We start from the raw sequence: 27,846 nt of genomic DNA, 5'->3' as shown, positions 1-27,846 counted from the left end.
TTTTTTGATTGACCGTTGTTTTTGGTCTGGTAGGGAGGAGTATTCCTGTTCGGAATCTAGTAGCACTCCCAGAAATATTTTCTGTGTTTCTGGTTTGAGACTCGACTTTTTTGAATTTATTATCCACCCTAGACACCTCAGGAGTGATATGGTAATTTTTAAGGATTGTTCCATCTGTTGAGATGAATCTGCTATCAGCAACAGATCGTCCAGGTATGGAGCGATGAGAACTTATTTTTCTCTTAGATGAGCCATGACCTCCGTCATGAGCTTTGTGAATATTCTTGGGGCAGAGGCGAGACCGAATGGTAGACACTGAAACCGGAAATGAAGTATCTTCTTGCGGCTTCTTATTGCAAACCTGAGGAATCTTTGATGTGAGGGATGGATGGGCACATGATAGTATGCATGTTTGAGATCCAACTAACCAAAGGACATGAAGTATATAGACTCAAAAAATATATAGTTCCATATAAAATTGTATGTTTATTGATGCAATCGTAAGCAACACTAAAATATACAAAAAACAAAATATCCAGATATATTAACAGATTAGAAACAGAAACATTTGAGTATAGGGAATGGGTGCAGTTAAAACAGTGTTGCACCACGGATATAGGAAAACCGGGGGGGGGGGGGGGGTGGATTGATATATTGGGGGGTCATAAGACCTAGTAACACGAGGAGGATGCTGCCACAGGGCTACAGTAAAGTGCTCAGTGCTCAATCAATACCCTCACAGCTATATGGATTGTGAACGTTACATCAAGTGAAAGGAAAATATCCTATAGTTCAACACATCCACAGTAAACAAGGAGTAAACTAGTCCCATATCCCCATCTTACCCTTTTCCTTTTCCATAGTTCACAACACGCGGGACTACTAGCTTTTTTCCCCACATCTTCCCATTCTTCCAGTATCATCGCCGTTATATGGTTATTGACCGGAAATACTCTATTTCTGCGGGTTCTCAGGCCCCCGAACATTTTGTCCTGAACCGATAGAAGCACTATGAAGATAAGAGGACTCGACTGAACCACTAACTGCTTTTAGTACCACATCCGTGTTTTCGGACGAGAACAGGTATCTTTTGTGTTCTTCCGGAAATACAACAATTGCCACCTTCATCAGAGTCTGGATCGGAATATCCTGAAACCTCTCCTTCTTCTGAACTTAAATCCATATCCCATCTGGGCCTCTTAGGGTGAGGAGACTGGGGTGGCACCAATGTTGATACTGTAGCCTGGACTTCGTCTTTAATCATGGTTTTAATGTTAGTTAATAAGAAGCTTGTTCGTCTTTTAGTAGTTTAGCGATGCACACTTCGCATAACTTCTTGTTATAATCATCTGGGAGCTTGGTGGCACATAACGGACATCTGATAGCCTTTTCCTTAGCGGCAGACCGTTTGGGAATGTCCTTGTCCTAAAAATGTAAAGGAAAGCCCTGTAGCTACGGATCTAAAGTCCCGCTAGGTACTTCCCCACCACGACTACTCACATGGTCCGTTGGCAGCTCTAAGGATTGGACGTCTGGATGACTAGCACCTTCCATCTTACTAAGTCAGGTGTGCAGTCAGCTGTCAGTCATTAAAGTCAGAGCTCAGCTGCTGGCATCTACGGTGATTGCAGGTCCCCAGCTGTACTGCGCATGCGTCATCTGGAACGCACGCCGACCAGTTTGGGATCCTGATCCTGGTGCCATCATGTTTTGGCCTCTTGTTTCGCCGTAGTATCCCGATGCACCCGGGAATCTGGCCACGCCCCCCGGAAGTCGTCATCAGCGCCCTCCGACCCAGAGCGGAAGTTCGGGGAACGCCGCCGGCTGCACATGGAGCCTGAGGGAACAGCGCCAGACACCGCAGCAGCCGCCTCAGAGCCCCTTTGTGAAGGGATGAGGCAGCTAACGGGAGCACAGAGCTCTATCTTGTCGCAGAGGGACCTCCATCGGTATCCTGCGACTTGGGGAGTCCCTCCACGAGACTCCCGCGGACAGAGCCCCCTCCAGGAGGAACGGACCGCCCTCGGGAGCGCCTGCTCTACCGAAACCTGAATCCGGTCATCAGGTAAATCTGACTCTTCTGGAGAACTCTCTCCTGCGTCTGTCCCTAATAGGGACAGGAAAAACACTGAAGGGTGGAGGTGGGGAGAGGCTATTTAACCTCTTCTGTGTTCCTGTCCCTATCAAGGATATGAAGGGCAAGCTCCTGGTGGTGCTGTCAGGAGGAACGACCTGGAAAACGTGCAAAAAAGGCCGTGAATGTCTGGAAAACCATTTTCTCTTGTGCAAACTTTCCCTCTTACTAAAGTGGTACCAAATGATGCATACACAGCACTCATGTCTATTTAGTGTGAGATGGTTGAAAGAGGATGTATTCTGTTTTGTCCATGTCCACTTTTTGAAAAGGGAGCATAGAAAGGCTAAAATAGCGGCAAGACGTGCGATTTTGGTCAGTGAGGAGGTAATGTCAGGTACAGATAGGTAGATCTGCATGTCATCGGCGTACTGATGATATTGCAAACCGTGCCATTACATCAGTTGTCCCAGGGCGAAGGTGTACATGGAGAAGAGTAGGGGTGCTAGAACTGAGGCTTGTGGGAACACCGAAAGAATGTGGTCGAGGTCAGGAGGTGGTGTGGGAGAGGGAGACACTGAATGTCCCTGTAACATCCTGGTTTTTTATATACTCTGCCGATAACCCCCCAAAAGGCCATTTGCACCAACAGCCAGGCCCGCATCAGCACAGGTAGCAAAACTCCCATCCTAACCACCACAACCATGATCAGGCAAATGGCAGCAAAACACTCGACTTGGTTGGTTGAACACCAGGCTCCATGAACAGTGTCTGCTGGTGATACCACTGCTTCTTCCGATGTTGTGCGTACAAGCCAATCCCCTGTCCATGGTGCATGCAAAGCTGCCTCACGCCCTGCATCTGCAGTTGCACACAAACTCAACTAGCACCAACAAGCACGTCCACGTCCTTGTCCCAGTGCAGCGTTCAGTTGTCCATACCCCAGTCCTTGGAACGCAAGTGGTAATAAGAAGCCAATGCCACAGTACTAAATTCACACATTTCTCATCTGCTTGCGCTCAAAATGTGCATTTTAGGCCCACGGGAAACGTAAGCTCTCCGCAACCTGATGCCGGTGACCATCATAAGGTACTCGTTACCCAGCTGCCACAATTTTTACCTGTCTGCCGTTACGACATTACACAAGCAAGCACGTGTCCCGCAACATTACTCAGGCCCTCTACAATGCTGTTACAGGGAAAGTGCACCTAAACACGGACACTTTGATAAGTGCATGTGGGCAGGGATGGTACATCTCGCTGATGGCACGCTGGGTTAGCGTTGAGGAAGCCATGACCAAGTCAGACATTGGGAGACCATGTTGCCGATGTACGGAGACAGGTTGTGGAAGGCTTTGTCTGTCATAGTTAGGGTTTTGAACTGTAGCCTCTGGGCAATCGGAAGGCACTGAAGGGCCTGGCAGAGAGGAGAGGCTGGGGAATAACAGGGACAGTTGGATTACTCGGGCATCAGACTTTAGGATAGATTGGAGTGGTGCCAGAGTGCTAGAGGGGAGGCCAGATTAGAAGGTTGCAATAGTGTAGGCAGGAGATCATGAGGGCGTGCAAAAACATTTGCAGTTTCTTGGAATGTATGAATCCTGGAAATGTTTTTGAGTTGCAGTGGGCAGGAGGAGGCACGTGCTTGGATATGTATCTTGAAAGAGAGGGCAGAGTCGAGGATCACCCCGAGGCCCCGAACATGCGGGACTATTTGTACCGGTGTGCTATCCCGGCATTACACAGGCACGTGTCCCACAACATTACCCGTGCCCTCCACAATGCGGTTATTGAGAAAGTCCACCAAACCACAGACATGTGGACAAGTGCTTGTTGTCAAGGACGGTACATCTCACCTACGGTACACTGGGTTGACATAGTGGAAGCCGGGACACAGTCCAACCTTGGGATGGTGCACGTCCTCCCAACACAGTATTGCTGGCCCTACGTCAATCTGGGTTGCCACCACAGTCTACAGCTCCTGCACCTCCTTCTCCTTCGCATCCTCTTCGGCCTCCATCTCCGAAAGTAACACATCTGTCACAAGCTGGAAGCACTGCCTCAGGCAAGCAGCAACCGGCTGTGCTGAAGATGATTAGGTGACAAACTGTACAATGATGAGTTGTGGACAGCTCTGAAAGAGCAGGCAGATCTGTGGCTGACACCACTGAACCTACAGCCAGGCATGGTTGTGTGTGACAATGGCTGGAACCTGGTGGCTGCTCTGTGTCGAGGCGAGCTCACACACGTGCCATCCCCGGCCCATGTGCTCTGCTGTTCTGTTCGGGTCATAGTGACCCGAACAGACTTTTTGCGGCCCTGTAGATTTTTTTCTGTAAGTCTCTAAAACTTCAGACTCTTTGACTTTTCCTCATTTGGGGGACCTACCTATGAGTATTTTTTTTTTTTTTTCGTTTACTTTTTGCTACACGCAAAAAGTTACGCTTGTTCTGTTCGGGTCATAGTGACCCGACATCGTTTTTTACAGCTGTGAGGCCATATTTTCAGTGAAATAAACGAGTTATAACCTCAGTTGGGTCTATTTATTGCATCTACTATTGTATATCAATTGATTTATTTCCTAAATTATTTCAATGGGGTCGTACACGCGCTCTACCGGGGGTATGCACTGAGATCTGCGCACCATAAAAATGGCTTTATATTGATTATTTTTGGTGCGCAGTCTATTCTAAAATGTAGAGTGCATCCGGAGAGATCACTAGGTGTGCACTACACGTGTATATTATGCGCAGAACGGACTGCTCAGAACGCGCTGTCTAAGACGTGTAATCATGTGTATTGTTTTTCATGTATTTTTCTATTTTCGTTTTGCTCGTTGATCTGTTTTTTCAGAATAAAAACAAAAAAAACAAAAAAAAAAAAAAAAGATTTCTAGTTCATTTTTCTTTTTTTTCTTTTTTTACTACCAAACATGTTCACAAACCGTCTAGTAAGCAAAAAGTATAAAAAATGGAGTTAGAGTGTCTAAAATCAAGGTTTAATAAGCCGGGTCATAGCGACCCGGAACACTACAAGTGTATAGTAAATGCGAACAAAACAGAAGGGTTTTAAACTTATTGTTCAACATTTCCTGAAAAGCGACACGAAGATGCCAGATCTGCTAGGAAAAGTACGAGGCTATGCGTACCCATTTTAGAAAGTCAGCTAGAGCTTCATCTGCCCTTGCCGTGCTTCTGCAGCGCTTGCAGCTTTTGGCTCACCGACTGGTGTGTGATGTCCTCCCCATGCATTGGAACTCTACACTGCATATTTTGGAAAGGATTTGTGAGCAGAAGAGGGCAGTTGTTGACCACCAGCATCAACAAGGCTGTTGGTATTCAGTTCTGACTTCACACAAGATCTCAGGAGTGGACATAGACGTCAGACATATGTACCATTCTCCAAAACAGAGGAATTCACCAAGATGGTGAGTGGCAATGACGCTATAATTAATATCTCCATCCTGCTTCTTTGTGTTCTAATATAAATATTTATAGTTATTTATATGGCGTCAACATATTTACAGTTTGAAACACAGTCCTAAGTAACAATCATAACAGTAATTAAACAGAAAAAACAACAACCCTGATCGTGACAGCTTACAATCTACACTAAGTAACAACCAGAACAATAATGAAACCCTAAATAAACCATCCTACTCGTGACAACTTACAATCTAAAATGAGGTGGGGGTGATAACAACTACAGGGGAATGTACTTACAAGGATGTATTTACAATGATATTACTGAGGTTTGATGAAAGTTGTGGAGGCCTAAGACAAGGAGGAGGAGGAGAGCATGGTCAGTAGTCCTCTTGGTGAGGACACGGAAGTATCGACCGTTAGCAGTCTTGCACACATCGCTGAGTTTATGTTCCGCTGCCTTTCCCGTGACCCTCGCGATCTCAAAATTTTGGAAGACAGGGAATACTGATTGGTGACACTTCCAGACCCACGCTACAAAGAAAAACTTTATTTCTCTTATTCCAGAGGCAGACAGGTGTACTACAATGATGGAGGACCCTTCTTGCTGAATTTAAAAAATTCCCATCTGAAAACGCTGGCAGAAGAGGTCACAGTTCGTTGGCAAAGCAAGGAGTACAGGTGAGAGAGACAACTCCAATCCAGCAAAGGCAGTGGAACACTGACAAAGTTCGGGGAGAGTTTTCTCACACCCTCCTATCGCCCTGGCCCTGAGGTGTGGGGGACTCTCACAAGGAGTGCTTTGTTTTGGAAAATGCTGAGGGAGTACCTTGCTGACCGTACCAACGTCCTCTGTCATTCCTCTGTGCCCTTTCATTATTGTTTTGCGAAGCTGAACATGGAGCATGAACTGTGCCTCTACTGCGAACGTGCGCTGTTCTCACGGTCATGGAGCGCACGTTGCCTCACTCTCTGGCGGTCACTGTGAACATGGCTCCTCGCTTTGTGGCGGTAACGCTTTTATTGGTGGGAGAAAACGCCTCCGTAATACAGACACAGTAAAACACTGCAAAAGCGTTCACACTCTGCTCCTCAGACTTTCTATGTGCGCAGTGACTGCCTCTAGGCAGAAGATGATGGTGGTAGTAGTAGTTGGAGCATTTAACACAGTCTTGAAGAAGCCATAAACAACTTGAAACAGAAGTATTTTTAATGAGCTACCACACTGTTCGATATGTGGCCCGTATTTGTTAATTTTTGTAAACTAAAATAGGGTACCGAACTAGGGTAAATAAAGCTGAATGTAGGCCTGAATTTCCACATTTTGTAGGCCACAAATACATCTGACAGCGATAACACACTGGCAAATATGTGCCTTTTTATGTTTTTTTTAAGCTAAATAGTGCTGTATAGAATTAGAGTATCAGACAGCAAAAAAAAAGGGGTCCACCGGCCTACAATGACCAAACTTGGAGCAAGCAGCTATATGAGGGCTGTCACAGAAATACAGTACCACACTGGCAAATATGTGGCCTTTTTGTAATTTTGGAAGCTAAATAGTGCTGTATAGAATTATTGTAACAGACAGCAAAAAAGGGGTCCACCGGCCTACAATGCCCAAAGTTGGAGCACGCAGATATACGAGGCCTTTTTTGGTGAATTTAAACCACCAAAAAAAAAAAAAAAAGTGGCACAAGGCTAGCACACACAAGTATACTACGTATGCCTGAAAAACGATCATTTTTCAACAGGCCTCAGTCTGACAGAACAGACTGTAAATTTGTTTTTTGGGGGTGAATTTTTGGAGAGAAAAAAAATCCAACTAAGTATATAATAAAGAAGCTGCAGCATCAGACAGTTATGGAGCTTTGGGAAGGATGCAGTGGGAGCAATGGACGCACATACAGCGCCTGCAGGCCTTGCACTGATGTGGATATGCTGTGCCCTGTCTACCTGGCGCTGCAATATCGGGACCCATGAATTAGCCCTAAAAAGGACTGTTTGTTTCTCAGGAGTTGTGGATGTAAGAGTTGCAGACATACACTAGCTCTAAAAACCACGATTCTGACCTTATTTCGGCACCAGGTCTCCCTAATCTCGATGAAACAGGAATAGAATGAGGCGAGCAGGGAGACGCCAGGTCTCTTATACTCGGGATGATGCTGTGCGGCCAAGCCAATCACTGCACGACCACAACAAAGATGGCTGCGGCGTTTCATGGCCTGTCAGACAATCCCTGCACAGTGATTGGGTCTCTAAAGTCTGCCAAAAACGCGGGGTGTAGACTGAAGTTACCGCCGGATAATCCCGGAAATTCTCGCTGCTCAGAGTACGCCGAGCATAGCGATACTCGGGCAAGTAACGAGTAGTGGCGAGCACGTTCGCTCATCACTAATTTTTTTTTTTTTTTCAAATACATTTTTATTAAAGGGAACCTGTCACCCCGTTTTTTCAGATTGAGATAAAAATACTGTTAAATAGGGCCTGCGCTGTGCATTACAATAGTGTATGTAGTGTACCCTGATTCCCCACCTATGCTGCGAAATACATTACCAAAGTCGCCGTTTTCGCCTGTCAATCAGGCTGGTCAGGTCGGGTGGGCGTGGTGACATCGCTGTTTCTTCCCCAGCTTTCCGTTGGTGGCGTAGTGGTGTGCGCATGTCCAAGTGGCGAATCCACTGCGCGCAGGTGAAGAAAAAGCGCGCGATCTGCGCTATTACCCTTGTCATCGGTGGGGGCGGCCATCTTCCTGAGGCCGCGCGTGCGCAGATGGAGTGCTCCGCTTCACGGGGCTTCAGGAAAATGGCCACGGGATGCCGCGTGTGCACAGATGGAGATCGCGGCGGCAATTTTCCTGAAGCCGAGATGCAAACTCGGCTTTGGGAAAATGGCCACCGCGATCTCCATCTGCGCGGCCATTTTCCTGAAGCCCCGTGCAGCAGAGCACTCCATCTGCGCACGCGCAGCCTCAGGAAGATGGCCGCCCCCACCGATGACAAGGGTAATGGCGCAGATCGCACGCTTTTTCTTCACCTGCGCGCAGTGGATTCGGCACTTGGACATGCGCACACCACAACGCCACCAACGGAAAGCTGGGGAAGAAACAGCGATGTCACCACGCCCACCCGACCTGACCAGCCTGATTGACAGGCGAAAACGGCGACTTTGGTAATGTATTTCGCAGCATAGGTGGGGAATCAGGATACACTATTGTAACGCACAGCGCAGGCCCTATTTAACAGTATTTTTATCTCAATCTGAAAAAACGGGGTGACAGGTTCCCTTTAAGAATAACAAGGCAATTGACATGTTACATTCTCATTGTCAATACAAAGTTTTTCCCCCCTCCCCCTTCAAACAACCCCCTTCAATCCCAAAAACCCCTAGTCCCACCCAACAAAGCAGCTCACCTTGCTAAACACTTTCATCATTAAAACAATAGAATATCTAATCCCTCAGCCAATAATATAAGCCAAATTTTACATTACTATCCCATAGCAATCCACGGAGACCACAATTTATTGAACGTTTCAATTTTCCCTCTCTTCTTATAAATCCCCTTTTCCAGTGTCAGACCTTGCTTCACATACTGGAGGAACTCTCCTCTTGACGGCGGTTCTTCCCTAATCCAATTTCGAGCTATTACCTTCCTAGCCATGTATAACAATCTGGCAATAGCTATCCTTAGGTTGTTATCCACTCCAATCTCATCCACGCATCCCAACAAGCACACAACTGGATCCCTTGGCACCTTACATCCAAACGCACCTTTCATACGACTCAAAACTACCACCCAGAAGGCAGCCAATCTCGGACATGTCCACATCATATGAAATATATCAGCATCCGTAGATTTACACCTCGGGCATTCAGAGTCATTAGGCAAACCTGCCTTATACAGCACCATCGGAGACTTATAAACCCTGTGTATCAGATAGAGCTGTGACAGTCTATACGGTTCGCTCAGTGACAATCGTGGGACCCATTCTAGCACCAATTCCCAAGTCTCATTTTCCATTGGACCCAGATCCCTCTCCCACTTAGCTCTCGCCATTATTGGAAACCCCAATAGGAATGCATGCAACAAATCTTTATACAAAGTGGATATGACCCCTCCAGTAGTCCCGTCATTACACACATACTCCAATACTATATCCCTTTGAATTCTAATACCTCCGTCCCTACTCTGAGCTCCAAAGGCATGCCTCATCTGCAAATACTGATACTCCCCTGCAGTCCCAAGACCAAATTCCGCCTGCAATTGGGAAAATGATTTCAATTCACCTCGCTCAATTATTTGATACACGTACTGAATCCCTTTGCCCTGCCATTCTGTCAGTACCCCCAGTGCCTCAAACTCCTGCAGATTATTGTTATGCCATAGCGGCGAGAATCTAGTCAAGTCCGTGATCCCATGTATATGCCTCAACCTACCCCACAGCCTGCGTATCAACAACACAGTCGGATGTAACTTCCCCAGAGTCCCCAGGGATCCATCCTCCAAACATTGTACTACTGGCCTTCTTTTTGTCACCACTTCCATCAACCGCTGTACCGCTCCAGATGACCCTTCATGCACCCAGCCCTTTAAATGTTGACTCTGGGCTGCAAGAAAATATATTTCAGGGTTAGGCAATGCCAGGCCCCCATCATCCTTGGGTCGCTGAAGTGTCTCCAGTTTGATACGCGGATGCTGTCTCCCCCATATCAAATTCCTAAACAGAGAGTTAATCTGTCTAAATTTCCCACGTGGTATCCAAACTGGCGCATTATGAAGAATATACAGTATTTCCAGCATCAGAATCATTTTGATAAGATTCACCCTACCTACCACAGATAGATGCAGCTTAAGCCTCCAGTCGCCCATCCTCCAGTGGTTCCCCACCCGCGTCGTCCACCTTAAACAAGATAGACTTACTCCAGTTTATCCTAAATCCCGACACCGATCCGAATCGTTCAATAATCCCAATGGCTCCCTCCAAGGACGCAACCGGGTCAGCCAGAAATAGCAGAATGTCATCCGCATACAACGCCACCCTTTCTTCAATCATCCCATATTTAAACCCAGTCACCTCATCAGACCGTCGAAGCTTAGCAGCCAAAGGTTCCACAGCCAGAGCAAACAAAAGAGGAGAGAGCGGACACCCGTGTCTCGTCCCTCTAGCCAGTTATATGGTCCGTGATAACTCCCCGTTCACCCTAACCCTGGCCATAGGCATCGAGTACATTAGTTGAATCCAGGATATGAACTGCGGTCCAAACCCCATACTCCGTAACACCTGCCAGAGATATCCCCACTCCACACTATCGAACGCCTTATGGGCGTCTAAAGATGCAATAACTCTCTGGCCACAGTTATCGGATCCGAGTTGCAAGTTCATATACAGCCTTCGTAAGTTGATGGCAGTGGACCTATCAGGCATAAAGCCAGACTGGTCTGAGTGCACCAGGCCGGAAATGACACTTGTCAACCTCATCGCCAACACCTTAGCCAGGAGTTTAACGTCTATAGTAAGCAAGGAGATTGGCCGATATGAATCCGGCTGTGTCGGGTCCTTCCCCTCCTTAGGAATCACCACTATTGTGGCCTCCCGCATAGATGCCGGTAGACTTCCACCATTCCTAGCCTCCTCCAGAACCGCCTTTAATTTAGGGATCAACACAGTTTTTATAAATTTCGGCAGGAAATCCATCTACGCCAGGCGCCTTGCCATTAGCCATAGACTGCAATGCCCAACCCAATTCCTCCTCCGTAATGGGAGCCTCCAAATCCTCTCTATCCATGTCACTCAGCCTTGGGAGCTCCAACTCCTCAAGGAACGCCCCCGTGTCCTCCATCGACCCATCCACCCGAGAGGAATATAAGTCCACATAAAAATCTGCAAAAATCTCCAAAATCTCTGAAGTCTCAGAGACAGCCATACCGCTCCCCGACACCAGAGAATGAACAAAGGAAGTATTTCTCTGGGCAGAAGCCACCAGCGATAGCAAATGACCCACAGATTCACCCTCCTGGTAATAAGCCAGATTCATGAATTCCCTCTTCCTTTCAGCCTTACTCAGCAAAACCGCCTCCAACTGACTCTGAGCTGCCTTTAAACCTCCTCCCAGCCTCCGGAGTGCCCGTTATTACCATCTCATCCTCGGCTATCCTCAGCCCATCAATCGCCAACCTCTCTGCCTCTCTCGATTTCCGCTTACACCTACTAATATCCCTGAACAACAGCCCTCTCAAGTACGCTTTCATGGCTTCCCACACAGTAAGCATGTCTACACTTCCCTCATTTATCTCAAAAAATTCCACCAACTCCTGCTTTATCTTTTCCAAATCTATACTATGTAGCCAATTAGGGTGAATTTTCCACTCCCTCCTGGTCCCGGTCCGTGTCCCCACCGGCCGAAATTCCACTTCAACTGGACTATGGTCAGAGAGCCCTAGCCAAATATCTCACGTCCCCTACCATCGTATCCAGTAAACGGTTACCCAGCGCCAAGTCAATCCTAGACAAAGTACCATGAGCTGGCGAGTAGCATGAGTACCCCCTTTCCCCAATATGTCTAACTCTCCATAAATCAATCATACCTACTTCCCGGACATAGGTCCCAAACGTAGTGATATGTACCACTGTCCTATTCTGGGGGGTTTTTGTCCTTATCCCAAAAGTTGTCACATATATTATTAAGGTCGCCGATAATTAGCAATGGTATTGGTCCCCAACGCTCTACCCTCTCCAGCACCTCTCATCTTCTTGCTCGAGTATGGGGGTGGAATATACATTGCCGCTATACACATCAATACTCCATTCATTTTACATTTCACCACCACATACTGACCATCCACATCCTCCTTTACCATTACCTCCTCATACTGCACCCCCGCAGGTATTAACAGACACACCCCTAGAGTACGTCAAGAAAGTAGAATGATACGCCCTCTGTATCCAGCGCCTATTCAATACATTCACCCTCTCCCGCACTAAATGTGTCTCCAGCAGACATATCATTGAGACCTTCTGTTCTCTAACATACTGTAGACTTGCCGCCCGCCGTGTTTTATCCGCCAGACCTCTCACATTCCAACTCAATATTTTAATACAATCTCCCCTCATGTGGCTCATCATTTCTCATAGTATCCAATTTCCCAAGTATGAGCTGTCCCAACCCTCCCGCCCCCCCTGCCCCCTCCCAACTTACCACCCTAACCCCCCCAATACACCAAGGTTACTTACTGGTAGCCGGTTTTTCCGGAGCCCATGACAGCACACCTGAGAGAGAGAGGGATCCGCCCAGTCGGGACAGGAAACCTACCGAAACAAAAGGGCGGTACCTCTCCCTCGCTTCAGTTGGTTTTCAGAGCATGAGAGGCCTCCTTGGTTAGTACACATGGTAATCCATCACCACATTATAATAATAACAAAAAACACCCAACTAAAAGTGCGCACCAAAGGGTGACAAAAGAAGGGAGGGAATATACAGGTGCTGTCATGGGCTCCGGAAAAACCGGCTACCAGTAAGTAACCTTGGTGTTTTCCCGTCTCCCATGACAGCACACCTGAGAGTTTTTTGGAGAAAGGAACACCTTAGGGAGGGACCACCGCTTGCAGCACCCTTCTACCAAAGGTAAGGTCAGTTGAGGAGGATAGATCTAGCCGGTAGTGTCTAAAGAAGGTAGACGGTGAGGACCAGGTAGCGGCCTTACAGATTTGATCAATCGATACCTCTGCTTTTTCTGCCCAGGAAGTAGCCACGGTTCTGGTGGAGTGAGCCTTGATGCCTTCAGGGATCGGGGCACCACGAGAAGCATAGGATAAGGAAATGGCCTCCCTAATCCACCTAGCAATAGTACCCTTGGATACCCCATATCCCTTCCTGCTACCCTGGAAAGCTATAAATAGTGATTGATCCTTCCTCCACTGACTAGTCAGAGATATATACTGTAAAATAGCTCTTCTTACGTCAAGCGTATGAAATTTCTCTTCCCCTGGGTTCTTAGGATTATTACAGAAAGAGGGCAACACAATTTCTTGACTCCTATGGAATTTAAGAACTACTTTCGGCAGATATGCCGGATCCGGTCTGAGCACTACTCTGTCATCAAATATCTGTGTGTAAGGAGGGGAGATGGACAGGGCTTGCAAGTCACTCACCCTACGGGCTGATGTCAACGCTACCAGAAGTACTGTCTTAAGTGTAAGTATTTTTATTGATGACTCCTGCAAGGGTTCAAACGGAACACTAGTCAGAGCTTCTAACACCAGATTTAAATCCCATGGAGGAACCCTCTGAATTACCACTGGTCTAGACCTACTACACGATTTAATAAAGCGGGACACCCATCTATTGGAGGCCAGATTACAGTTATACAAGGCTCCTAATGCCGACACTTGTACCTTGAGCGTATTAGTTGCTAATCCCAACTGCAACCCCGCCTGTAAAAATTCTAAAATAGTACCCACAGGAGCTTTGTCCCCCAAAGGTTGCCCTGAAAAATCTAGAAACTTTTTCCATGTCCTGCCATATATCCTTGATGTAACTGGTTTTCTACTTTTCAACAAGGTAGAGACAAGCCCTGGTGAAAACCCCTGCCTACTCAGTAATGCCCTCTCAAATTCCAGGCTGCAAGATGGAAGCCCTTCACTTGAGAGTGGCATATTGGACCCTGAGTAAGCAGGTCCGGAATTTCTGGCAGGATCCATGGATCGGTCACTGACATTTGTCTCAGGAGGGAGAACTTTTTGGCCAGAATGGAGCAATCAAAATTACTCTCGCCTGCTCCATTCTGATTTTTCTCACTACCGTCGGAATCATCGCTATTGGTGGAAACACATATGCGAGACTGAAATTCCATTGTATGTGGAGGGCATCTACTGCAAAGGGTCTTTCTCTTGGGTCTAGTGAACAGAAGTTCTCTACCTTCCTGTTGTTTAGGGTGGCAAACAAATCTATCACAGGTAGGCCCCAAGCCTGCACTATCTGCTGAAACACTCGGGGATTCAAAGACCACTCTCCTTGTTTCAGTGTTTTGCGACTTAGGAAGTCTGCTTTCGTATTCTCGACTCCCTTTATATGGAGAGCCAAGAGGGAGAGTAGGTGGCGCTCCGCTAGTTGTAGGAGGACAGATGCTGACTTCATCAGGGAAGGGGATCTCGTCCCCCCTTGGTGGTTGATATATGCGACTACAGCGCGATTGTCTGACATGACCCTGGTGTGATGGCCCTGGAGGATGGTTAGGAAATGTTTCACAGCTTTTTCTACTGCCCACAACTCTCTTAGGTTTGACGCTTGTTGTGATTCCGATTGGGACCAAGATCCCTGAACTGAGAGAGTCCCCAAATGAGCTCCCCATCCTGAACCGCTTGCATCTGTGGTTATGATTTGATCTACCGGAGTTATCCATTGGACCCCTGATATCAAATGGTCTCTTACCGCCCACCATTTTAGGGAATCTGTTACCTCTAACGAAAGGCGTAGTTTCCCCTCTAAATGCCCTTTTAACCACCTCTGCGCTGACAGGACCTCCCATTGTAATTGTCTTAAATGGAACTGTGCCCATCTTACTGCCGGTATACATGAAGTCAGAGAACCCAACAGGGACATTGCCCTTCTCAATGTCATTACGGGGTGATGAATCGCTGACTCTACAAGATTTTGAATTTTGACCAGTTTGTTTTCTGGCAAAAGACAAAGCTGACGCCTGGAATCCAGGACTAAACCCAGAAAAGATTGCACTAGCTCCGGCGTCAACCTTGACTTGGCAAGATTTATTTTCCACCCCAACCGCTGTAGCGTTGATATGACTTGTTCTATTTGTGTTTGGCAATGTGTTGATGAGTTCCCTATTATGAGGAAGTCGTCCAGATACGGAACTATAACTACATTCTGAGAGCGGATGAAGGACATGACCTCTGACATTAATTTTGTAAAAAGTCTCGGTGCTATTGATAGGCCGAATGGTAGGGCAGCATACTGATAGTGCCTGAGACAGCCCTGTACATAAACCGCCACCCTTAGGTATTTTTGGTGGTCTTGATGAATTGGGACGTGGTAATAGGCGTCCTTCAGGTCTATGGCTGCCATGAAGCAACCTGGGAATAAGTTTTATGGCCGTATTTACTGACTCCATTTTGAAGGAGCAGTTTACTATTGACCGATTTAGATTTTTTAAATTGATAATAGTTCTCAGGGACCCGTCTGGTTTTCGTATGAGAAAAAGAGAGTAAAAACCTTTTCCCTGCTCTTCCCCCGGGACCTCCACAAGAACCCGTTTTGATACGAGCTCCAGTACCTCTGCCTCCAAGGCTAGCTGCTCCTCTGGAGTCTTTCTTTGGGGCGTTAAAACAAAAGTTTGTCGCGGTGGAAAAAACAAAATCTATTCTTAGGCCGTGTTCGATGACCTTTAGAGTCCAATGACTGGGGGAGATGTCTACCCAGGCTGGGAGAAAAGATGAAAGCCTTCCCCCCCCACTGGCCTGGCGTCATTGGGAGGGCTTTTTCGCCGATGTTGAGGGACCTTTAAACATGTATCCAGATCCCCTTCTGTCTCTGGAGTCCCAATTCCTTCTATCTCCCGGGGGGCGGCCTCTACTAAATTTGCCCCTCCGAAAATAAGGCCTTCTAAAGTCCACAGGAAAACGAGGGAATCCCTTTTTCCCATCTCCTGCTTTCTCTAAAATGTCTTCCAATTTTTGACCGAAGAGGAAATGGCCGTCACATGGTATAGAACAAAGTCTATTTTTTGAAGGTAGATCCCCCGGGCATCCCTTCAACCAGAGAGCACGTCTAGCTGCATTGGATAAACTTGCAGCCCTAGCTGCCAGTCTTACAGAGTCTGCAGAGGAATCCGCTACGAAGGCAGCTGCACCTTTAGCCAAAGTTACATTGGTTAGAATTTCATCTCTCGGGGCTTTAGACTTCAGTTGCTCCTCTATCTGCTGCAGCCAGACAATAAGGGAGCGAGAGACACAGGTTCCTGCGATTGCTGGTTTCAAGCCCCCTGCGGTTGCTTCCCAGGTGTGTCTTAGGAACCCATCCGCTTTTTTATCTAAAGGATCCCTTAATACGCCAGAATCTTCTAAGGGAAGGGATAATTTTTTAGACGATCTAGCCATCGCACCATCGATTTTCGGAACCTTATCCCAAGTCTCTGAATCTTTATCCTCAAAGGGGTAACGTCTTTTAGAAGCCGAGGGAAGATTACCCGATTTTTCTGGTTTCCTCCACTCTTTTTCTATAAGGGCTTTTATTCTGGAATTGACTGGGAAGGTGCGTTTTTTCTTTTCCTCTAAACCCCCAAACATTATGTCCTCCAGGGATTTGGCCGCTTTCTCATCTTTAAGGCCCATTGAAGCTCTAACGGCTTTTACTAGCTTGTCCGTGTTCTCAGTAAGAAAGCACGGACGGCCCCCAACATCACTATCAGAAGAGGAGCCAGAGGACTTAGGAGAAGAGGAGCAGGGAGATAACGGTTCCTCCTGACCTTCCTCATCAGAAGGAGATACCTCAGAACCCGAAACTGGTTCAGGGTGCTTACTACCCTTTTTCTTAAGGGCTGCTTTAACAGAGTCTTGTACTTCGGCTCTGATTATTGCTCTAAGACTAGAGGCAAAGTCAGGGGTCTCTTCCTGGATAGTCTTTTGAATACAATCTATACAAAGACTTTTCTGCCACTGAACTGCCAATGGGACATTACAGAGGGCACATTCTTTATTCTTTGTCTTGGAACTAGCCTTCCTCGGCGCCTGCCAAGTAAACAGAAAATGTAGCCCATTACCACCAGGGTGACATTCACGTAGATCACTCACCACCCGCTGACCATAAAGGGTACCGGATTCCGAGGCGGACTGGGAGCACGGGGAACATTCCTCCTGGATGTCGAAGAGTCCTGAGACGTCCGACTAGGATGATTGCTGCTCCTTCCACTCGAGCGGCTATTCTTCTTAGGATGATGACGAGCAGATGTGTCGCCTGATAAGGGCTCTTGCTGCTGCTGCTGTAATAGCTGCTGCTGCTCCATACCCTCCATCTCTGGAAACTGTATGGGAATGAGCAGCGATCTATTGCAGCCACCCCCTTAATAAGGGGTCGTTCCACAGCGCTCCCCGCCTCTTTCGGTAACAATTCTTGCTCCTCTCCCCCTCCAGAACACCGCCGGAGAGCTCACATAATTACCGGCGTTTCAATCCATGGGCGCCGCCATCTTGGATCCGGCGCGCCTCTCTGACGTCACGCAGGCACGCCCATACCCAGCGTGCTCTGCACTGAACGCCAGCCGCGCACCCGGAAGTCGCTCCAGCAGAGGGGGAGAGAGCGGCGTGGCAGCCGCAGAATGGCTCCAGAGATCCGGACTGCGCTGGACCGACGCCCGCACGTGCGCAAGAGCCCGAAGGATCTGCGGACGGCGCTACCAGCGTCCCGAAGGCCGACATACAGGCGTCCTGCCTGCTCTTCAAGTGCCGGGACGGGAGTGGGTAAGTGGATCTTCTATCAACGAAAAAATAAAAACAAAAAAGTACCGCCGTGGTTCAGCACAAGGGTTCCCGTCAGGACAGGAAACCCAACTGAAGCGAGGGAGAGGTACCGCCCTTTTGTTTCGGTAGGTTTCCTGTCCCGACTGGGCGGATCCCTCTCTCTCTCAGGTGTGCTGTCATGGGAGACGGGAAAATAACGCATTCTTCCTCTCATCAAGAGTGCCCACTGCGAACACTCTCCCTTACTTAACCCTCTCCATTCGCATCCCGCTGCCATAGTAATCATAATTTCCCCCAACTTTTCACTTTATTATATCTTAACATTCCAACTTATATGAACATATAGAAAAAGTACCAAACCAATTTACAGTACCCGGCATAGCCCTCCTCCCCCATACTTTGTAGTCGGTACTGTCCCCTCCGGCCATTCCCTCAACATGGCCCAGCAAAACCCTCAGCAGTTGCTCAACTCTTTAACCAATGCTAACGAGCGCAGAACGCTCCGCCAGCGACAGAAAACAATTCCCAACCAAATCTCGCCGATATGTCAGTCGCCCATTCCTTTCAGCTTTTTTTCTCATTAGTGTCAAGCCACTGGGTAGCGTCCTCCGGTGTCAGGAAAAAGTGAGTCTTATTAAAAGCCACCAGTCTCAGCTTGGCATGAAACATCACTGAGTACTGCACTCCCAGCTCCCTCAGTTGTCGCTTGACTCCAGTAAACTTCATCCGCTGCTTCTGAACCGCAGTGAAATAATCCAGATAAATGGCGATTTTCTGACCTCCAGCTGTCAGATCCTCCATCTCTCTAGCCTTTATAAGGATAATGTCTCTGTCCTTGTAGTTTAGTATTTTAGCAAGCATGGTACGGGGGATTTGCTCCTGGGGCAGGGGGCTGCGGCGGGACCCTATGAGCTCGTTCAACAGCAAAAACTTTTGTCAATATCGTGCTCCCAATTTTCTCCAGCAGCCAGTTTTCAACAAACTCTGTGGGATTTCTCCCCTCAGTCTTTTCAGGCAGCCCCACTATACGTATGCTATTCCTTCTGGACCTATTTTCCAGATCCTCATTTTTGGCAGCGAGCTCGGCTATTGCTTGGGCGAACTTCTTTTCAGCTTTTTTGTAATTTAACTATGTGATCTTCTGCCGTGCTCACCCTCTCCTCCACCACTCCTATACGTTTGTCCATTTTCTGTAGGGCCGCATTAATCTGTGCCGTGTCCCCTTTAACTTCCTGCATCTGTTGGGCTAGGGCAGTGGTCTCCAACTCCAGGCCTCGAGGGCCGCCAACAGTGCAGGTTTTCAGGATATCCTTAGTATTGCACAGGGGTTGGAATCATCGCCTGTGCAGATGATCACATTACCACCGATGCAATACTAAAGAAATCCTGAAAACCTGCACTGTTGGCGGCCCTCGAGGCCTGGAGTTGGGGACCCCTGGGCTAGGGAATTTAGGGATTGCTGGCATGAGGAGATCAGGGTAATAACATCCCTAAGAGTCGGCTCCTCTCCCTGCGATATGTCTTCAGGTCCCCCACTAGCCCCCGCCATGCTGCCTCCTTCTTTCCCCTTCTGTACCTCATGCTGCTCAGCCGTGCCTGCTTCCTCCACCTCCTGGTCAGCTCCAGCTCCGGATCTTTGTTCTGCCTCTTCAGCAGCCTCCACCCTGGCATACTGCTGCAGCTTCGCAGCCACCTCCATGCGCCGCTGACATGCGGCGTTCTCCTCATCAGCGTCCTCTCTAGCGTCGGCGCCATCTTGGCCAGCTCCTGCATCGCCGGAGCCCACGTCTTTCTGCCGCCTCCTAGTCATCGCCGCCGTGTCCGGACCCACCGCTCCACTCTCCGGACCTTCAGCCAGACGGAGGCTAGTAAGTATCCCCGAAAATCGGGGTTAAAACAGGATTCTTTGTCCTTCTGGCAGCAGGAGCGCTCTTCCCTGCGTCCGCTCACATGGCCAGCTAGGACACGCCCCCGCTCATCACTAATTTTTACCCCAGAAACTGTGCCACTTGTCCTAATTTGCAACCTGCGTGCCCTTTCATGCTGGGTAATGGACTGTAAGAGTTTCGGACTTCACGACATATTACTTGTAACACTGAGGAAACAGTACTTTACGCCACATGTACCCTGCATTTTGGTCAGGGTACATGTGTCTCTTGTGCATGCTGATAAAGCTTAGTGTATAAAAAAATAAAATAAAAATAATATGGATTCAACTTCATCAGATTTTGGCAGAAAAAATGTAGCAAAACCTGACACGTTTTTGGCGTAGTTTTTGAACTATTGCTTTCAGTGGGTAAAAAACTGCAAAAAACGCTGAAAAGTGACAAGTTGCATTTTGTAAAAAAACAAGCTCTTTTTACAAAACAATCAGGAAAAAAAAACAAGGTTTGTGCATGAGATTTTGGAAATCTTATTGACTTTGGTACTGTGAGGGTATGTGCACACATTCAGGTTTTGTAGCGATAAAAACGCATTACAAACTGCAGATATATGCATCCTATCATTTAGAATGCATTCTGCAATTTTTGTGCAGATGCGTTTTTTTTTTGCGGGAAAAAACACATTGCGGTAAAAAAAAGCAGCATGTTCATTAATTTTGCAGATTTTCTGCGTTTTTACCCCTATTCTATGCATTTGGGGAAAAAAACGCACAAAAAACGCACCAAAAAGCGAAAAAAAACACGCGGATTTCTGGCAGAAATGTCCGTTTTTTGTCAGGAAATTTCTGCTAGTAAATCCTGACGTGTGCACATACCCTCAGAGGCAAATGAAAGTTTGCGTAAAAAAAAAACAAAAAAAAACACTGCAATAAAAGAACGTGTTAACATGGCCTAAAGCACATCAGGGACATTTAAAGAAATGCGTCTAATACCATGGACGCGTCACAATCGAAACCTATACAAGCACGCTTCTAATTTGCTCATGGCTCTGATGCTGGCCTTTTGAGAACATTGACCGGGTCAGTTTTGATAAGCACGGGGGAAATTGGGAGGAAGAATCTAGCTCAACTGGATTACGGTATGAAGGTGGACGCCACCCAAATCAGGGGATTGGACGAGGTTCTACGTTTTGCCCCTTTGCTTTAATTGTTTATAGGGTGTCTGGTTTTGTTTCTATTCATTCACTACCCCTACAATTTTAGCACCTTACACTGCATATGGATTATGGTCCTATTTTACATACATTACCTTTATGTCCACATTGTAAATAATGATGTTCCAGACGTTACAATATTTCTTCTCCTTTTACAATGCCTCATCTTTGGTGTTATCCATTTTTTGTTGGCTCGGCTAGCGAGCTTACTCTATGAGTCACCTCCGCATCCCATTATCAGTGGTGTACAAATGCCTACTATCAGTTCTACACGGTGACTTGTCTTCTGAAGCGTTAGGACTGGTCAAGGACTGATTACATTGGATGAAGACTGATTCTTGTTGCACTATTCAGTTGGTGCAAGCACAGATTTGAATCACTTCACATCTTCATTGGCAAGTAACCATATAAAAATTATCTCTGCCACCCTCTACGCACATCCCCTGGAAGAAGCGAATGTGAAACACACACAAGGTTAGTCTAATTCCACTGGGGATTTTCCCACTATTCCCAGTCATCATCTGAGTCACTCTTGGGGTATATTATTTTACTCACTTAAGGTACCGTCACATTAAGCGACGCTGCAGCGATCTAGACAACGATGCCGATCGCTGTAGCGTCGCTGTTTGGTCGCTGGAGAGCTGTCACACAGACAGCTCTCCAGCGACCAACGATCCCGAAAGCCCCGGGTAACCAGGGTAAACATCGGGTTACTAAGCGCAGGGCCGCGCTTAGTAACCCGATGTTTACCCTGGTTACCATTGTAAAAGTAAAAAAAAAAACACTACATACTTACATTCCTGTCGCGTCCCCCGGCCTCAGCTTCCCTGCACTGTGTAAGCGCGCTGGCCGGAAAGCAGAGCGGTGACGTCACCGCTGTGCTCTGTCTGCTTTGCTTTACGGCCGGCCGGCGCTGATACTGGGGGACGCAGGGAAGCTGACGCTGAGGAATGTAAGTATGTAGTGTTTTTTTTTTTTTTACTTTTACCATGTTTACCAGGGTAAACATCGGGTTACTAAGCGCGGCCCTGCGCTTAGTAACCCGATGTTTACCCTGGTTACCAGTGAAGACATCGCTGAATCGTCACACACGCCGATTCAGCGATGTCAGCGGGTGATCCAGCGACGAAATAAAGTCCTGGACTTTCCCCAGCGACCAACGATCTCCCAGTAGGGGCCTGATCATTGGTCGCTGTCACACAACGATTTCGTTAACAATATCGTTGCTATGTCACAAAAAGCAACGATATCGTTATGTGTGACGGTACCTTTACATAGGTGCTGCTCACAATCTAAATCCACCATAAGTAGATCTTTGGAGTGTGGGAGGAAACTGAAGTACCCCACAAAAATACACACAAACATGGGGAGAACATACAAGTTCCTTGCAGACGTTGTTATTGTTGGGATTTGAACCCAGCGCTGCAAAGCAACATTTAAACACGGAGCCATTTCATTCCTTATTGCTCTACCAATTGTTTTAGGCCACTTGGCCCCAATTGTCTTGGTGTAGTTGTATAGCTTTGTGCATTTGGTATCTGGTTTGGGCTATTCATTATGTTAATATAAGCATATGCCCATAAAAGTATGTGTAAGGCCGGTTTCACACGTCAGTGGCTTCGGTACGTGAGGTGACAGTTTCCTCACGTACCGGAGCCACTGACACACGTAGACACATTGAAATCAATGCATCTGTGCAGATGTCATTGATTTTTTGCGGACCGTGTCACGGAGACATGTCAGTGTTCGTGAGAGCGCACGGATTACACGGACCCATTAAAGGCAATAGGTCCGTGTAAAACACGTACCGCACACGGACGTTGTCCATGTGCCGTGCAGGAGATGGCGCTACACTGGTTTGCTGTAGAGAAGATATGAATATTCCTTTTTTTTTTTTTTGTTTCTCGTGTTTAAAATAAATATCCATGTCCCCAGCCCCGTCCCACCACCCCGCTGTTCTTAAAATACTCACCTGGCTCCCTCGCTGGCGCTGCTTCCTGTCCTGGACGCACCTTCTACTGTATGAGCGGTCACGTGGGGCCGCCGATTACAGTCATGAATATGCAGCTCCACCTCCCATAGGGGTGGAGCCGCATATTCATTACTGTAAATGAGCGGCCCCACATGACCGCTCATACAGTAGAAGGTGCGGCCAGGACAGCAAGCAGCGCCAGCGAGGGAGCCAGGTGAGTATTTTAAGAACAGCGGGCGGGCGCACAGGGGGGTGGGGACATGGATATTTATTTTAAACACGAGAAACAAAAAAAAAAGGAATATTCATATCTTCTCTACAGCAAACGCTGCTGCAGAGAAGATATGAATGGAGGCTTCAGCACCAGATGCAGGGGACAGCGCTAAACTTTAGCGCTGTCTCCTGCATGGTGCGTGTGGTACCCAGTGGGCACACGGGCGGCATACGTGTGCCACACTGATGTGCCACAGAAACGCACGGGCACACGGATAATTCCGGTACCGATTTTTCCGGTACCGGAATTATCTGGACGTGTGGGACTGCCCTAAGGATTTTTGGGCGTGCCCTGTACTTTGGCCACATATAGGCATTTTTGTCAAATGTGCTATAAGGCACCGTTGCCTCTAAGCTGTGAGCAAAGGAGGAAAAAGAAAAAAGAATTAAAGTAAGTTGACAAAATTGGGGCAATAGTTTTATTCTACAGTATAGGGCTTTTAAAAAAAAAAATCTATGTAAATGCTGATGAAACATTTAAATTATTTTTTACATGTAAATTAACTGAACTTTTATGTGGATCTTTGAGGCAAAAATACACGTGTGATTATCTCCTATATGTGGCCTGCAAAATCACAAATACATAATACAAACACAGGTAAGTTCTATAATAGGTTTGATTACCTTGTTTTGGTGACTCTGCTTGAGCTGCATCATCAGAAAGCCCAGTTGCTGAACGTATGGCATCAGAGTCCTGCTGCTGAGGTTCTGCCTCCTCTTTAATACAGTGAATGGGAATAGGAAGGCTACAAGACCTACTGCTTGGACCCGTTTGTTCTTCTTGCTTAAACCTTTGCCAACGCTTTTTCGGTGCCACACAGTTAGACTCATCCCATCCTAGGCACTCATTACTCAGCTCAGACTCTGGTTCACCCAGCTCCTTGTAACATAAAAGTGATTTACGGCTTTGGTGAGGTTTTTCTAGAATTGCATCAGTGGTTTCTACAGTCGACTGTACTAAAGCGCCTACACTTTCTTTCGGTAGGGTCTCTCTTTTAGGAGATGGCTTACGATGGAAGGAAGAATCCAGCTCTGTCCGACCAGGTGCCGATGAGTGTTGTGCAAGATCTGAAAACAATTTGTCTTCAGACTTAAAGTTCATTAATTTTCCAGCAGTTAGGTTTTCTGATGCCTGGATTCTTCTTTTCTGTAGGATGCATGGTTTTATAAATCTTTTGTTTGAGCATGGCACTTTATAATTAGGGCATCTAGAATCTTCCATATGGCCTGTGGATAGAGGCAGAGGTGGTACACCAGACGGTACCACAGAAGAACAAGCAACATCAGAACTGGCATTATCATTAAGCTTATATTCAGATTTTATTCCAGTCACTGACTGGTCACATACCACTAAGGATTGGTTTTCAGGAGAGACGTCTTTACGACTATGCAAGGAAGCGGTTTTCTGTCCAGTCATAAGCTGCCTCTCCTTTGCTTTGGTATCATGCATATCTTTGATCATCATTAACAGAGTGCTGTATTCATAACCTGGTTCCATAGGTATTTTATTCTGCAGAGATATGTTAGAGTCTGAACTTTCACAATTTTCCTCTTTTATTATTACCTTGCCCGATGGCTCTTTTAGTCCAGACATTAACTTCTTCACCTCCCCAGCCTGTAAACGACCACAAGATCGTCCATGTAAATCAATGCCAACTGTAGATACATTCCCATTTTTACTAGGAGATGTAGAGATGGATTTTAAGTCCACTTTGACATTTTCATGTTTGGGATATGATGATTGGCGTTTCTCATCTAAATACGATTTGCTATCTTCGGTTAAAGGCATGTTTTCATCTTTCGTTAAATGGGTACCTTCACTGGTAAAACTGTTACTCAACACCGGACTTGGAGAGTTTGGGGAAGAATCTGAGGAGGATGCAAGTGTAGTACCAGATGAAGAGGCTTTAATATGTGTATCTGGACTGTCCAGTTTGGTCATTGCAGAATACTCTTTACCAGACAATTGAGCGTCTTTGTCACAGTCTTTCGAAACTTTAGATGTGGCAGGCTTCTTGTTTGAGTTTAAAGGACTAGACACAGGGTCTTCCCTCACACGTTTCTTGCTTTTATTCATTCCTACACACAATTTGTCTTCTGATTGAACGTAGTGCTTAGAATGAGGACTGGCAAGAACAGTTTGTGGTTTAAAGGTGTCTTCTGGGAGGGACACATTGTCATTGCATGATGTTTCTTGCTCTACAGGACCAGCACTCCTTTTAAACAACTTTGAGGAAATGCTGGACGTCCCGTCACAACTAGTTGCACTGGAGCCATCAACCTGGTTAAGGCTGAAAGCATCTTTAAATCCTTGCCTGGCAGTGTCTTTCTGGTAGGGCGCCATTGTAAACTTTGTATCATTGATTTTGCTATACAAATGATCAGGAGACATTGGTTTTATAGAATTAACGGATTCTTCATACAACTGTTTGGTCTTGACAGCAGTCTTATTTATAGGCTTATGGCTAGGGCCTTCATTTTTATTAACAGAGTTTACGTTATCACAAGGTGATGGGAGTGAGTGATACAGAGAGGATTTTAAAAAGCCATTTAGTCCACTATTCATTGTGCCATTGAACTCCTTCCCAATGCAATCCACTTGTTGGTCATCATCACTTCCAAGATGTGCAAGTTCTCCATAGTCTGTTTTGGAAAGACAATCCAAGGCATGCGCAATACTCGACTGCCATAATTTTAGAAGTTTTGAAGGAATCTTAAAAGAAAAAAAAAATAAAGAAAAAATGTAAGTGTAAAGAAACATCCATATTTAGCAGGTTTTAAATGGGATTGCGGATCTAATAGTCTGCAGGCACTGACTGCAGACTCCTGAAACCTGACCGCGTGCAGTGAACACTCGTTTAATCGAAATATGACCAAAAAAGTATGAAAGTAACTTATTTGCAGTCAGTGAATGACAGCACGCACTTTTTTTTCTTTTTTTTTTTAATCAGAAGCCTGGACAACCCTTTTAAGTAAAGAGGTTTACCATTGGACATTGCATTCTTGTTGCTTCCATTATCCCTTAAAAAGACCAGTCAATTGTTGGCATTTAAAATGAAAGGGGTAGTCCAATGTCAGGGTACACGTTTGCAGTCACTATGTGACACGCTGGGAGGATTCTCCAATGCCGGGCACATAACTGCAAGTTTGTGATTTGCGTACATGTGGCCACATGCTGACTAGATGGTGCGGCCTTGCTCAATGCAAGTGTATTGAGAGAGACCGGATGAGTCTAGTCGGAATGTGGCTGAAAGTATACAAATCAGATATTTGTGGTCACATGTCTGCCCACTTTCAGCGCCGGAGAATCTTGACATTGTGCAGTGCATGCGCTGTTAGAATGACTGCAGACTTGTACCCCAAGGCCAGACAATGCTTTTAAGGTCCAGATTCATAAAGACTGGTTTTAACAACACCTTTCTTTATGAGGGGGTGTCTTGGGGTGAGATTCTCTTGATTCATTAAATGTGCATGCCTGTTAATGACTGGGGCACGTATAAAAAGTGGGGTGTACCTCATCACAAAACTTACTCCAGTAAGGGACCAAAGCAAGATTTATGGTGAAAGGAACACCACAGCTAATCATTAAGTAGACAAGCTGTGGGGTCAGGCCCTCGTTCTGGCCCAGTCTATTTTGCTGGAGTCAGGCAAAATTAAGTCTTAAAGCACCAAAAGTCTACATTTTTACGCCCCATTTTACAACTTATCAGTGTTTTAAACCAGATTTCTGGTGAAAACACTACAATGAATCAGTGTTTAAGTGTTTTTTTTTACCACTCTTCAATCAACGCATTCCTAAAGCCATAATGTTTTAGGTTTCTTCTTGTAAAGCTTTATGGTGAATTGTTTATTATGAGATGAACTGAAGTCCTAACACTTGGTTATATTCAATTACCGTATTTTTCGGACCATAAGACACTTTTTTTCCTCCAAATTTGGGAGGAAAGTGTGGGTGCGTCTGATGGTCCGGATGTAACATGTGGGGAGGGGGCAGCGGCCAGTGGGATCCACTGTGATCCCACTCACACTAGGCAGAAAAAATGTCCCTACTGCCTGGCTGCAGTGCTGGGGAAACCACATGATCCCGATGATTAAAGTGCAGTGAATATTCATTAGCCGCTTCCCAGCCAATCTGACAGAACTGAGCAGTGAGCAGCAAATGAATATTCCTTCACTTAAACAGGGACACACATGGTTTCCCCAGCGCTGGATTCCTGCAGCAGCTGGGGAGATCTGTGACCAGTGGAGGAGGGGGCAGCAGCATGGGGCCAGGGGAGACCAGATCGCTGCATACCTGCCTGGGCTGTGCTGGATGCTGAGGCATAAGGACCTGTGTGATGTCATGAAGTGGGCGGACTGGAGCATCACAGAGCCCTCCCACTTCTTGACATCATCACAGGTCCTTCAGACACCGCACTAGAATCTGCAAGCTTCCTCTTATGACCGGTCATGTGAAAAGGCAACAAGAGGGAGGACTCTGCGTGTGCAGTCATGGGATGCTCCAGCTTTTAACCTCACCACAGTGGCTGGCACAATTAAAAGG

The 27,846-nt window shown here is 46.7% G+C and overlaps 1 protein-coding gene across 2 annotated transcripts in view; it reads right to left on the bottom strand.

The window, feature by feature from the left end:
- The window catches only part of NSD1 (nuclear receptor binding SET domain protein 1), a 149,875-nt gene that overhangs the window by 101,009 nt on the left and 21,020 nt on the right, over positions 1–27,846 (bottom strand). For both annotated transcript variants that reach the window (XM_069763951.1, XM_069763952.1), the window contains exon 5: positions 23,928–26,016. In XM_069763951.1, the coding sequence (XP_069620052.1) occupies positions 23,928–26,016 (2,089 nt within the window). The remainder of the gene's footprint in view (positions 1–23,927; positions 26,017–27,846) is intronic.

The sequence above is a fragment of the Ranitomeya imitator genome, chromosome 4, assembly GCF_032444005.1.
Source record: "Ranitomeya imitator isolate aRanImi1 chromosome 4, aRanImi1.pri, whole genome shotgun sequence".
Taxonomy (NCBI): Eukaryota; Metazoa; Chordata; class Amphibia; order Anura; family Dendrobatidae; genus Ranitomeya; species Ranitomeya imitator.
The sequence above is the reverse complement of the archived record's forward strand: the minus strand, read 5'-3'. Positions and strand labels throughout refer to the sequence as shown.